General features: G+C 48.8%; 1 protein-coding gene and 1 long non-coding RNA gene across 2 annotated transcripts in view; one reads left to right on the top strand and one right to left on the bottom strand.

Moving 5' to 3' along the window:
- Positions 1 to 4760: 4760 nt before the first annotated feature.
- LRRC38 (leucine rich repeat containing 38) overlaps positions 4761 to 14297 on the bottom strand; it is a 49319-nt gene continuing 39782 nt past the window's right edge. The window contains 1 exon segment of the mRNA XM_007104829.4: positions 4761 to 9214. Within this exon segment, the coding sequence (XP_007104891.2) occupies positions 8961 to 9214 (254 nt within the window). The 3' untranslated portion in view covers positions 4761 to 8960.
- Positions 13015 to 14297, top strand: part of LOC129391989 (uncharacterized) — a 5306-nt gene continuing 4023 nt past the window's right edge. The window contains exons 1-2 of the long non-coding RNA XR_008616936.1: positions 13015 to 13181; positions 13290 to 13383. This is a non-coding gene — a long non-coding RNA (uncharacterized lncRNA). The remainder of the gene's footprint in view (positions 13182 to 13289; positions 13384 to 14297) is intronic.

Genomic DNA, 14297 nt, shown 5'->3' with positions numbered 1-14297 from the left:
TGTTATCATTTCCTTCATTTCTTTTTCATTTATTTCTGATCTGATCTTTATGATTTCTTTCCTTCTGCTAACTTTGGGGTTTTTTTTGTTCCTCTTTCTCTAATTGCTTTAGGTGTAAGCTTAGGTTGTTTATTTGAGATATTTCTTGTTTCTTGAGGTAGGATTGTATTGCTATAAACTTCCCTCTTAGAACTGTTTTTGCTGCATCCCATAGGTTTTGGGTCATTGTGTTTTCATTGTCATTTTTTTCTAGGTATTTTTTCATTTCCTCTTTGATTTCTTCAGTGATCTCTTGGTTATTAAGTAGTGTATTGTGTAGCCTCCATGTGCTTGTATTTTTTACAGATTTTTTTCCAGTAATTAATATCTAGTCTCATAGCATTGTGATCGGAAAAGATACTTGATACAATTTCAATTTTCTTAAACTGCCCCTGCATTTCTTACCTTCTCAGGCAGCTCTTAGGTTGTGGAGAGCCCAGTGCTTCCCCCAGTCTCAGCAGAATCTGCAGCCTCCACCATCAATCAGGAAGGAACTCGGGTGCTGAATGGCTTTGATGTCCGTATCCCCATCCTATCTGAGCCTTCTCTGGTTCGGAAGCTGGATGGCTGCCGTGGCTGAGGTGGTGGCAGCCCTTCCCAGGGAATCTATTTGCTCATGTTGATAAACCTGAGTGGAAACCTGAGGGAGGAGGCTGGAGAGATGGGGAAACTGGGAGGCTCTTAGGGGGTCTGGTTCTAAGCCTGGCCTACGATCTAGTCTGACCCCACACCTGGGGCGTTGTCCCCATTTTGATGGGAAATACACTGTGGTTCTGCAGGGTGAGTGAGGGATGGCAGTCTGGGATTAAAAACCTGGACAGGGCAGGGATGGTGTGGGGAGGGGCCCCCCAAGGAGCCACCGTATGGCTGGTGGAGGCCACACTGCCCAAGGCAAGCGTGAACCCTCAGCAGATGTGATGGATGCTTGGCGGATGCCAGTTCATGCTGGATTTCGAGCCTGAGAGAGGCTCTCCATTCCCATAAAATAGTGTCTGTGGGCTGGGGGATAGGCTGGGGTGGTGGTACTTCTGCTGACTTGCAGTCAGGCTGGCAGGATCCACCAGGACAACAAAATCTGAGCATTGAGGTGGCCTCATGTGTATTCCTGGTGAGTGGACCCTGGGGACATGCAAGAAAAAGCAGCCTCTGACATTTGTGCAGGCTCGTGAGCCCCAGATGCTGCTGGGACTGTTAGGTCACTGGCAGCAGGGCTGGGGGCTGATTACAACATGTAGAAATGAGAACTGAGCTCCTGTGATACCTGCTGAGGTCTTCAGACTGCTGGAACTCGGCTCCTGTTATCTGATGCTGGGATTCTAGCTCTGATCCTACTGTTCTCTTTAGACAGCACCCTCTTCTATGAATGCTCAAGGATTCTGGAGGAAGATTCTGGAAGGGGAGGGAAGGTGTCCCTCCCACTCTTTCACTGTATTCTCATCAACTCTGCCAACAAGTCAGTGTTTCTCTGCTCACAGGGGAGGGCTTGAGGCTCCCAGAAGGTCCCTGGCCCAGCCCGTGGCATCAGGTATGAGGATAGGTGGACACTCCACTGGAGACTGACCCTCCACCCCCGAGGGCTCCTTTTGAGGCTGGTTGACGTGCGGTTGCCTCACTCTGGTTATTCACAGTCAGGGGCTCACTTGGGGATGGTGGATCTGTACTGGAAAAGCACTCCCAGCTCTGGTACCAAAGATCTCCAGAGAGCAATGGAGTTCATGACTAACATCCTGAGCATGCATGTGACGTTTTACTAGAAAAGCACATTGTATGTTTTCCAAGGCTGTCTCACTTATACCCTGGAAAGGCATGTTTTCAGAAAATGGATCAGTTTGCAAACAACAGAGAACATGTTCCTTTCTGTTTTTAAAAATTCTTTTATGTGGAAAAATAATGTAAAATTTGGATGTGTGTTCATTAGCCTGGAGTCTTAAAGAACAAGGCTACCTTGTTGGTTGCAGGCAAATGAAATCCACAGGGGTCTGCTTTGGGGAGGTTTGGGTGAGAGTAGACCACTTTGCAAATAATAAATCACTTAACCTTCAAGGTCATTAGAGACCACTAAAAAGAATTTTATGGCCAAGGCCCAGGGCCTGCAGCTGACTCAGTCGGTGGTGGTGAGATGTTAAGGAAATAGAGCCTTGATGTGCTCCAGGGTCCAGTTAAGTGTAATAAGGGTGTAAAAACCACCTGTCTTCAGCCACTGACTGCACCTAGAGTTCAAGCCTATAGCATTGGTGGGTGGTAGAGAAGGAAGAGGAGGAGGGGGAGGGAGAGGGGGAGAGGAGAAGGATGGGTGGATGGGGAGGGGGAAGCATGGATGTTCAATGCAAACCTTTCCATCCCTGGTGAAAGTAATCACTGTGCATGCATTTTTCAGCCTTACTGTACAAAGGCTCCTGTGGACCAACCCCGTAGGGAAGAAGCGATATTCAGCTCTAGGGCCAGAGCCAGGGTGTGTGGCCACCCTTTGGTCTCTACTGTGGTACCCAGACCTACCTGTACTATCTGTGAAACTAGGACCAGAGTACAAATACCCTCCACACACCCATATCTAAACATTCATAAGTCATAAAGATAAACTGCTAAGAAAACATTCTACCCAGCTACCTTGACAAAAATACCTTCGTAATGACTTGGAAGACCAGGTTTAAATGATGATTCTTGAATTCCTGGAAATCTGCACCAGAATATGGCAGTGTGGGGAGAGCTGAGCCGTATAAAACTTTCCCCTTTCTCTTCCCAGCCCTGGCTCCATCCTGAGCCTCTAAGGGTCTTGTGTACCCATATGTGGGTACCCCAGCCTACACATCCAGCCTCTGTTCACATGCCCAGCCAACATCCACTGCCTGGCCACTCAGTTCACCCTGGAGGAGGGATGCTGGGAAGGGGCCCACCCCCGAGCTTGGGGTCATTTGTGCAGAGTTCTGGGATCCTGAGGATGTGCTAAAATAGGGCACTGGTACTGGGCGGGTGTGCACCCTTGGCCTCACAGATTCTTTACCCCAGAGGAAGAGGACAAGTGGAGGAGAGCTGGAACAGGGCCCTCTAAAGCACTGGACCCCAAATAGGGGCCCATTGCCCAGGTCCAAGGGCCGCACTGGTGGTTCCTGCTGTGTTCACGATGAGATGAATTCATTTGTGATGCTGCCAGAACCTTCTGGTCATCAGATCTTAAGGAGAGCAAGATGGTAAGACAAGATACTTTGGTGGTTTTGATTCTCCTGAATGGGTCTGAGATGTTGAATTTGAGGCTTCAAATAAACTCATTCTGGGTGCACCTAGCAAGTGCAGGTTGCTTTTCCTGGAGTCTAGCATACAACCCCAGGAAATGTGCCATTCTGTGCTGTCCCTGCCAGGCCAGCTCCTGCTGACCCGAGAAGGGAATATGCAGTTGGGTGTAGAGAGGGCATGCAGTGGTCAGAGCACAAAGCCTACTCCATCACTAACTAGCTTTGTCCCACCAGGTAAGTTATTCCCAAGACCAAATCAGATCTCTCAACGACCACATGGAGGTGATGGAGCCATAAAGGTGAGACAATAATGGTACCTGCCTGTAATGGTTTATTTTACATGTCAAGCTGGCTGGGCCACGGTGCCTAGACGTGAGGTCAAACATTATTCTGGATGTTTCTATGAGGGTGTTTTTAGATTAAATTAACATTTCAATCAGTGGACTTTGAGTAAAGCAGATTGCCCTCCATAATGTGGGTGGGCCTCATCTAATAAGTTGAAGGCCTTAATAGAATAAAAGACTGACCGCACCTGGGCAAGAGGGTGTGTGCAGCAGATGCCTCCAGACTTGAACTGCTACATTGGCTCTTCCCTGGGTCTCCAGCCTGCTGGCCCGTCCTGCAGATTGTGGACTTGTGAGCCTCCACAATCACATGAGCCAATTCCTTAAAATAAATCATATATATATGCACATCCTATTGGAGAACCCTGACGAACATACTGCCTTACAGGGGTGAGTTCTACAAAGGGCTTGGTTCAGCACCTAGCATGGACAGTGCTCTCGATACACATGAACTATTTTTTTTTTTTTTTGCGGTACGCGGGCCTCTCACTGTTGTGGCCTCTCCCGTTGCGGAGCACAGGCTCCGGACGCGCAGGCTCAGCGGCCATGGCTCACGGGCCCAGCCGCTCCGCGGCATGTGGGATCCTCCCGGACCGGGGCACGAACCCGTGTCCCCTGCATCGGCAGGTAGACTCTCAACCACTGCACCACCAGGGAAGCCCCCACATGAACTATTATTATAACCGAGAGCACAGCTTTGGAGTCCAACGGCCACAAATCTGTTCTGGCTCTGTCGTGTCCTATCATCCACCACCTTCTCTGAGCTTTGGTTTCCTCACCTATGAAACTGAGAAATGGAATATTGCCTGCCACATCAGTAAACAAAGGATGCACAGTCATCAGTGATTGTAGCCACTGCCTGTGGTGAGCCGGTGAGCCCTGAGGGAACTCAAGAAGGAAAAGAATACCTGCTATCTAGCAGCCATCAGACTGCAGCCACTCCCCCTCGGTGAGCCCCGAGGAAACTCAGGATATGAAAACACAGGATACTGGCCCCAGATAGGTGAGGTGCATATCAAAGGAATAATTTCAGTAAGCCCAGACTCTTGCATCTTCCCATATATAGAAAAGCACTAAATTCCTTGAGAGGTCTGGTTTTCTTTAATTGACAATAATCTTTTGACGTTCAGACTACCTACCCTTTGTTGCAAAATTCCTATATATCCTAGCTCCCCACCGTTGCCTCTTTGGAGCAGTTCTCAGGGCTACTTGAGATGCTGCCTCCCCGGCTTGAAGTCCTAAAAATTCCCACCGAATAAAACAAAACTCTCAGTTTTTAGGTTGTGCAGTTCTTTTCAGTCGACAAAATGAGGATGATAGCAGCTCTCCACTTGAGTTGTGAGGATGCTTAAGTAGAGCTCAGGTCTGTAGAGTTTCTAGTACTGTGCCTGGAATTCATTTGTTTGCTCTTTCACTCCACATGCATATACTGGTTGTGTCACTACTGTTCAAACACTGGAGACACAAAGGGCCTGAGGTCCTGCCCTTGGGGAGCTCATGTTCTAGTCCAGAAAAGGTAGACAATAAACATGTAAATGAACAGGTGGGATAACTTCACACCATGGTACACGCTGTGCAAAAAACAATACAGGATGGCGTGATGAGAGTGACTCTGAGGTGGTGACACTGGAGACCCAGATGCCACTAGTGGAGATCTGGGACAGGGGGATGTCCGGCGCAGAGGAGGCCCTCAACTGGTATGCAGCGCTACCGCTGTTGTTAATAATAACTTGAGATGCTACAGCAACAGAGAGCACTAAGTCATCGCCTGCTGCTTGTGCAATGTCACTTCTCAAAGGCGTTTCCCCAGTTGAGCTGTGGCTCCTGGTCAGTATATTTCCTTGGCTTTGACCACAGATGTCCCTAATGTCCCCATGTCCCCAGTGTTTCACGGGAACTTTATATCCAGGAGATGACTGTTTCAACTGCAAATACTTGAAAACTCTTCTTCTTCCCCCAAATCATGTTCTTTTCAAAACTCTAGGTTGCAGTCCGCAGGAATGATGGTTAACTGGCACCCAGCAAGCCTTGGAGCCCCTCCCTTGCTCGCTCATTTATTCAGTAAATGACCACCGGCCCCTGCAGGGTGTGTGTCTTCCGAGCAAAGAGCTGAGCCTGCTGACCACAATGAACCACTTGAAGTGGACCGAAGGATTAAAATAGACTCATTAAGAGGGAATTCATCTACCAGAACCTATTATAACAGGGGTCTAGTGCTGTTTCCACAACTTGGGGTACCACGTCCCTAGGATTCTGGGAGAAACACAGTGTGCCTTTGGTGGGGGCCCAGTTGGATCCAGGGCCTTTAGCTGTGTCCCTGGTAGGATGCTCCTGGGAATGGCGACTGGAGACTGTGATGACAGGACCGCAATTCCAACCCCACACAGGTCTCAGCTGAGTCTGTGGCCAGGCTGGGGAGGTGCTGGTGTTAGATTGTTTCGTGTCCTCTGAGCCCTCGGCCCCCTACTCCACGGTCTTTTCTATCTCGCCTATGATGGCCCAACATCAGTGCAGTTCTCTCTCCTGATTGAAAACCGTCTCCAGGAACCTTCATTCACAATAATGTACAAATGATGGCTGGAACCTTTCAGCAGGAATTCGAACAGCACCTAACGGTTCGTGATGACCAATTTGTTTGCCTATATTGTTTCCTCAATGGAAGCGTTACCTGCACTGAGGGTGGCGCCCACGGAGGATGCCATGGAGTCTGGGAAAATGCTGCCCCACTTCTCCATTTGCCCAGCGACTCTGAGAAGACAGCCCCTCTGAGCCAGGGGTCTCCTCCACTGGAGCCAGCAATGCTGGGGGCTAGAAAGGTGACCAGGAGTCTCCTCGAGGGTGAAGGGGAGAAAGAAGAGTAGAGACAGAGAGTGGAAGAGGAGGAAAGGGGAGAAGGGGAGAGGGAAGCAAGGAGGTGGGAGAAGGAGGCAGGATTCAGCTCAAAATGACCCAATCGGGAATAAAACACAGACCTACTAGAGCACGGACTTGAGGATATGGGGAGGGGGAAGGGTAGGCTGTGACGAAGTAAGAGAGTGGCAGGGACATATATACACCACCAAATGTAAAACAGATAGCTAGTGGGAAGCAGCCGCAGAGCACAGGGAGATCAGCTTGGTGCTTTGTGACCACCTAGAGGGGTGGGATAGGGAGGGTGGGAGGGAGGGAGACGCAAGAGGGAAGAGATATGGGAACATATGTATATGTATAGCTGATTCACTTTGTTGTAAAGCAGAAACTAACACACCATTGTAAAACAGTTATACTCCAATAAAGATGTTAAAAAACAAAAACAAAAACAAAACAACGACCCAATCAGAGGCCCCCCGAGTGACGGCTGATTTTATGCATCAATTTGACTGGGTCAGAGGGTGCCCAGTTATTTGGTTAAACATTCTTTCTGGGTGTGTCTGTGAGGGTGTGTCTGGATGAGATTAGGATTTGAATCTGTAGACCGAGTAAAGCAGATCCCCCTCCCCAAAGTGGGTGGGCAGCACCGAATCCATCGAGGGCGAGGGCGTGAATAGAACAAAAAGGCGGAGAAAGGAGGAATTTCTCTCTCTCTCTCTCTCCATCTCCATCTCCCCCTCCCTCCTTCCCTCTGCCTGACTACTTGAGCTGAGTTTTCTCCGGCCCTCAAACTAGAACTTAACCATTGCCTCTCCTGGCCATCAGGCCTTTGGACTCGGACCAGAACGGCACCACCAGCATTCCTTGGGTCTCCAGCTGGCTGGCTACAGACTGTGGGACTTCTCACTTCCCATAACTGCCTGAGCCAATTCCTTACAATGCAGATGGACGGACAGATAGACAGAGTTCCTATTGGTTCTGTTTGTCTAGAGAGCCCTGGCTACTGCACCCTTCCGGCCGCTCTTGAGTGGCTCCCCCCAGCCACTCTCTGTCACAAGGCCTCATTTATCTCCTTCATGGCGCTTATCACTACCTGCAATGATAGTTTTGTTTACTTGCTTGTTTTATATTCTACCCATAAGATTATTGAGGCCCAAGCGAGCCAGGGGCCCCACCTTCCTTCTGGAAGGTGTACCCACAATTCCCGGACCAGGGCACTTAGCAAGCACTCAGTAATTCCTTGTGCAGGCAAAGATGCAAGACAGCAATGAGGAAGAAACATAAAGAATATATTATGGGAAGCAATGGAGAGATGCTTCCCCAAATATCCCAGGGGCGTCTCACCAGCCCCTCGTCTAAGCGTCAGTCCCCAGCGAGGTCCGACGCTGCTGATACCCATCATCTTGCATCAACCTGCTGGGTGCATGGCATTGTTTCCTACTGTCTCTGAACCAAAGCGCTGCAGTCCACATCCTGGAAAACACTGCCTGTCACAGCCTACGCTCCAAAGAATGTCACACACACCCTAAGGCCACTGATGGAGGTTTTTCAGAAGCCAAGTCCCAGGTTGTTTTGTTTTGGGGTTTGTTTGTTTTTTAACATTTTATTGGTCCGATATAACCTACTTTTGGGAATCCTGGCCTCCAGGAAAGTTTATCACAAGTTCTGGAGATGACAAGTCTGGAACGGTGCCAGCACAGAGAATGAACAGGCGTTATTGAGCGGAGGAGGGACTCAAGGCTGAAGGAGGTGGCGGGGCAAGATGGAAACAACTTGGCTGTACTTCAGAGGGAAGAGTGACTCTCAGCAGAGGCCATCACAGTTGTACAAAAACGACTGTTCTTCCTTTACCAGTTGCTACGTCTTAGGATAAGGATCACGTTTGAGTTCTGTCCGCAAATGTTTTTCTGACCTGCTCACCAAAATGTAACAACAAACACCCTTTGGTCAGGTCTTAGCTTTTTCCTCGGTGCCATTTTAGCCAGATGTGGGGTTGTTCTCTGCGTTACACCCTAAGGTGGCCGAAGCCTATTCCAGAAGGGGCAGAAGTCCTGCTCCCATGGAGACGGACCTGAACTCCAATCCCCACTGTCGAGGCTGCTGCCTCTCAGGAGGAAGGAGAAGCTGCCTGGTCCTGCGGTCCGGGTCAGAGAAATGGACAGCACAAAGTCATCTTTGCAGGCGAGAGCCGCCAGTCTTCACATCCCCTGCGCTGTTTGCAGCTGTCAGCTCTGAAACCTGACTCGGTCATCTTCTCCCCACACGCACCTCAAGCCGGAAGGCAGGCTCTCCTCGGGGAATCCTTCCTGGGCTCCTTCACTCTGCGGATTCTAAACTCTGAGGTCAGAGGTCTCAGCGGGTGCGCCCAGGGGGCAAGGCTCAGAGCAGGCGCCGCTCTGGTCACCGATGGTCAATTCTTCTCCGTTTTCAGCCTTTCCCCTCGGAGGAGAGCCACCGGCTGGGGTTCTGGAGAGCGAGGAAAAGGGGTGCAGGCGGCTCAGTCGTCCTCATCCTTATCTTCGTCCTCAGTGTCTCTGTTGGGGGCGCACCTCTGGAAGCACTGCACCACGGTGGCCAGAAAGAAGCTGGAGATGATGGCGGCAATGGACACGGCCACGCCAGAGAAGATGATGATGAACAGGTCTGTGAGCGAGAGGCTGAACTTGCACTCGCTGAAGCTGGCCTCCGACAGCTCTTGCAGGGATATCCTCCTGTTCTCCACGGGCAGGGAGCACTGGATTTCGTCAAGGCCTGTGAGAAAGGCAGGCAGAACGAGAGAGAGGTTTAGGCTGCAGCCCAGGATTGCCTACAAGTTAGCGAGGCGAGTGCTTACCAGGTGCAAAGCAGGCGCGTGCCCCCAAACACAAAAGGGGGAAAAAGTTGACTTGAATGCAATTTAAACGTTTTCAAAAAGCCTCCGGGGAATCACATGGAAGAAACCAGAATGTGCTGATCTCCCTTACTTTAAGGTGTGGCACTCCTGATTTTGAATCACTCAAGGTGGCGATGGAAGGGAGCATAATCTTTTTAGGGTTTAGAAGCTCTGTAGACTGGTAATCCAGATCTGGTAATACCCAGCGCCCTCGGGGCAGAGGGCGGGGCAAGGCTGTGGGATGCGGAGGGGCGGTGCCAACCAGTGGCCAGCCTCCTTCCCACTGCCACCCAGGAGAAACTGAACAGAGGATCAGTGTAGCACTGTAGAAACGCCACTCATTACCCTAGAAGGGTTTTCCCTTGGCAGGTGTGGGGAAAATAAAGATGCAGTTATGATGCTTGCATGAGCTCCTCTGTGCTTCAGAATCACGTGAAGACTATACGGAAATCCAGATTCCCAGGCTCCGCCCCCTGGAGAATCCAGTTCAGCAGGCTGCACTGGGGCCCCAGCCTCTGCATTTTTAAAATCCAGGTGATTCTGATGCTGCTGGTCCACGAGGCACATGTGAGAAACATTACCTTCTGGTTGGTGAGAGAGACTGTGATGGGTTTGAGACAGAGTTCCTGGGACACCCACCCCACTACAACCAGAGGAGCCCTTCTGTTTTATATATTGGGGTTCCCTTGAAGATCTCACTTGAAAAGTGTTTGGCTAATTTAAAAAGAAGTTTCAAATCCACAGGTCAAAAAAATGTTACGTCTGGGTATGTGCTGAGACAGTGCTTCATAGCAACAGCAATAAATGCAATCTAGAGCTTACCACGGGCCAGGCACTGTTCTAAGCACTTCACACATAATAAAGTGTTTAATCCTCACAACTCCGTGAGATAGGTCCTGCCATCATGCCCATTTTACAGATGAGCAAACAGGCTCAGAGAGGTAAAGTAACTTGTCCAAAGTGGCACAGCTAGTAAGTGGCCTAGCTTGGACTCTAACTCAAACAATTTGCCTCCAGAGACCTGGCCTGCAGCCACTGTGCCTCCAAAAGGAACAGAAAGCAGGTGTGGGGCTGGAGAGGAAAGCCAGGAAGAGAGGGGCCAGGGGCACAGGAAGCCAACATTGTCTTCCCGTAGCTGCCACCAAGAGGAGTGGTGGTGACAGCAGTTGTCGGTCACCTGGGAGTGAGGGACATGTTCCTAGTGTAATGGATTTATGGCATTTTAGAGATACTGCTGTATGACTGCTCCTTTATCAGTTAGCTGTTCCTCTCGGGGTACGCCATCTGCCATCAAGTGAAATGGGAGGGCAGCTACGAGAATTGCAGGCTGGTGAATTTTGCCCCTTCTACTTACTCGTAGGAGCCCAAAGCTGAGGCTTGCCTGGGACAAAGGACCATCTGTAGATAGGGTGTCAGCTAAGGTCTAAAGGATGAGATGGAAGCAGCTATGGAAGAACAGTCCAGGTAGAGAAGAAGGAAGCTGGCAAAGAACTCGGATTTCGGGGAACCGTGCAGCTGGGGCATCAGAGTGAGCCAAGGGGAATTCAGCATGAGCTGGGGTGGGAGAGACGGGCATGTGCTGAGAGGAAGCCCCTGAGAACCAGGGTCTTCAAATAAATACTATGAAGAAAGGCCCACCTCCACCCCCAATCCTGTTATGGACTGGATTGTATCTCCCCCAACCTCAAATTCATATGTTGAAGCCCTAACCTCCAATGTGACTATATTTGGACATAGGGTCTCTAGGGAGGTAATTAAAGTTAAATGGGGTCATAAGGGTGGGGCCCTGATCAATAGGATTGGTGTCTTTATAAGAAGAGGAAGAGATAACAGAGAGCTCCCTCTTTCTCTCTGTGTGTGCACAGAGGAAAGGCCATGTGAAGAAACAGCGAGAAGGTGGCCATCTGCAAGCCAGGAAAAAAGGCCTCAGCAGAAACCAAGCCTGCACACACCTTGATCTTGGACTTGTAGCCTCTGGAACTGTGAGAAAATAAATTTCTGTTGTTTAAGCCACCCAATCTGTGGTCTTTTGTTATGGCAACCCTAGTAGACTAAAAACAATCCTCACTGAACAAGAACAAAAGATACAGACTTGTGTTAGTATTAAGACTGTTCGTTATCAAGCATAATCTGCACATCCTGATGGATATACACTATGTACTACATACAAAGTCAAGTTACTGTCATAATTTCACAAACTTCGAATATAAGAAAATGCATGATATTAAAATGCATAAAAAGGTCAGACCTGTTTTTGATCTGGAAGAGGAGAGAAAAATAAAGTAATAGTACCTAATATTCATATTGCACTTACTACATGCAAACACTGTTCTAAGTTCTATATGCATATTAACTCTTAATTCTCACAACAACTATTATTACACCCATTTTATGAATGAGAAAACTGAAGCACAGAGAATTTACACACCTTGCCTTCAGCAGCACAGCTTCACAGGGATGTGAAGACACCGTTTTGACATTAAGTTCACCTGACTGCAATTTCTGTTTATCTTTGGCGTCCTTTCAGTTCTCAGGAAACCTTCAATTATTCTCTTTTTCAGTGCTTCCTGGTTTCAGAAAGCTGCCTTCAACCCATATCCAGCATAATCCTAAAGTCAGAATGATTCCTCACACCTCACTAATTAGCTGGTTTCTGTTCTGCAAAGAGCAGCCCTGCTAATTGCACAGCAATCCTGCCACCACCCTTTGGGTCTTTATTGTGTATCTTTCCTTCTAGCTCAGAAACAGAAGGTGGAGGAAGAATGACTGAGCTTCCTCCTTCCTTCTGTCCTGACCCATCTTTTATGCAGTCTATAGTCAACCCACTGATGCTCTTCTCCCCATGGGAACTGTTGCTCAGCAACCATGCTCACATTCCCTCCTCTCCCCGAATGGATGCCTACCTTAGATATCCAAGGAATTAGCTGGACCAAAGCTCTGCAGGTTTCTTCAGTTTACACTTGACTACGTTTTTGACTATTTCTTTTCTTAAGCCAAACTTTTGTTTACTTCTGAGCATTTTAAATGCATTTGAACAGGAGAGCTTTATGAAGAGTTATTGTGGGGATCCCTTGTAGACATTATTTCTTTCAAGGGAAAAGCAGGAAAATCAATTGACCTGCCTCTTCTTAACATCCACCTCACCCCTCCCCGCCAGCCAAAGATGTTACAAAAATAAAAAAGATGGACACCGATGGACACCATTGGACTACATGAAGCTCAGGCAGTTTCTAAAACAAAGATAATATTTGCCATTTTCAAACCCATAACAGGTCATTATTACCGAGAGAAAAGGTCTAGAAGTCATTTTTTCAATGAGCTGTATTAACTGGCAAACGCCACCCCAACAAAACAACACAAGCTCACAGAGCCTGCCATTTAAATCCAACCTTTGCTGGCCACGGCTCCTCAAGTCGATTCTGATTTCTACGGTGTTCTTTGTGCCTTGAGATTACGCCTGGCATTTTTACAAAGCGACACTTTTAGAAACTGTCATCTCACATTTCTCTGTGTATAGAGGAAACAGTTTTGCTTGAAAAACACCACACACAAGCCCACCAGGAGTGGGAGGCTCTGGACCCACGCTCAACGGAGCCATCACAAGATACACTGACCTAATGGGTTTTCGTAGCTCACAAAGGGCAGAGAAATGAGTCAGCAGGACCCAGCAGAGGGGGGCAGGGCACCGCTGCCGGCTGCTCTAAGGACACAGTCAAGGCCAAATGCAGAACTCAGGAGTTGGAGTAATCTGACTGGGGTCCCCTCTTCTCTCCTGCAGGAGCTACTCTAGACCAGGGTTTCTCAACCTCGGCACTACCAACATTCGGGCCTGGACGATTCTTTGAGGTAGGAGGCTGTCCTATATACTGCAGGATGTTTATCATTGTCTCTGTCCTCTACCCACTAGATGCCAGTAGCATCCCCACCCAGTGTGACAATCAATGATGTCTCCAGACAGTGCCACATGTCCCCAGGAGGAGGTCGGGGAAGGAGATAGGATTCCCCGGTTAAGAACCGCTGCTTGAGACTGAAATGCTCAGCTAAGTAGGTAAGCTTCTAAGGCAGGGCTGCTCTTGGCTACTAGGCAGACATTTAGTTGTTAAATGGCTTTTTAATTCATGCATTAAACAAAATGGGTAAGGCTTAATGCTAGATACCAAAAAAAGAAAAGAAAAGAAAGGAGAGAGAGAAAGAAAGGACAAAAGAAAGAAGGCAGGAAGTGGGGGGAGTGAGGGAGGAGAACAAAAGAGAAAGACGCAGTCCTGGCCTCAAGGAACTTAGGTCTAATAGGGGCAGCAGGACACAAGCATAAATAATGATATTTTAGGAGAGAGAGTGAGAAGTCGCACAAGAGGTCCAGTGAAAGCCAGAGAGAAGTTGTGAGGAGAGTGTGGGGTAGGGGTCTCTGGGGGGAGGCCCGGAGGGACGCAGGGAGGATGGGTGGTCATGAGCACGTGGAGGGGAGGAGGGGAGTCCATGTGATGTCCCTGCTTGAATTGGAATGTTCTCCCTCCTTTTCTGAGCCCACCTCCTCCACTGTCTGAGTTAAGAATAGTGAACAAGGACCAGTATTTATGGGGCACTTCATGTGTGCCAGGCCCTGCTCTTAGGGCTTTATACACATTAGCTCACTGAATCCTCAGGCCAACCCAAAGAGGAACCTTTAGTCATCCCCACTTTACAGATGTTCAAACTGAGACACAGAGAAGTCAAGTGACTTGCCCAAAGCCACACCGCCAGGAAACAGACAGAGCCTAGACAGACGCCAGCCACTACGCGGTCCCACACACTTTCCTGGGCAGGGAGACCTAAGGCTGCACCAGCCCCACCCAGTGCCTCAGAGCAAGTTCCCTCCTCCAGGCAGCATCTTTCTTTCTTTCTTTTTTTTTTTTTTAATGGTGTAGAGCATTTCTTTCTTTCTTTCTTTCTTTTTTAACATCTTTATTGGAGTATAATTGCTTT

Source organism: Physeter macrocephalus, chromosome 3 (genome assembly GCF_002837175.3).
Source record: "Physeter macrocephalus isolate SW-GA chromosome 3, ASM283717v5, whole genome shotgun sequence".
Classification (NCBI taxonomy): domain Eukaryota; kingdom Metazoa; phylum Chordata; class Mammalia; order Artiodactyla; family Physeteridae; genus Physeter; species Physeter macrocephalus.
This window is presented reverse-complemented; position numbering and strand designations above follow the sequence as displayed.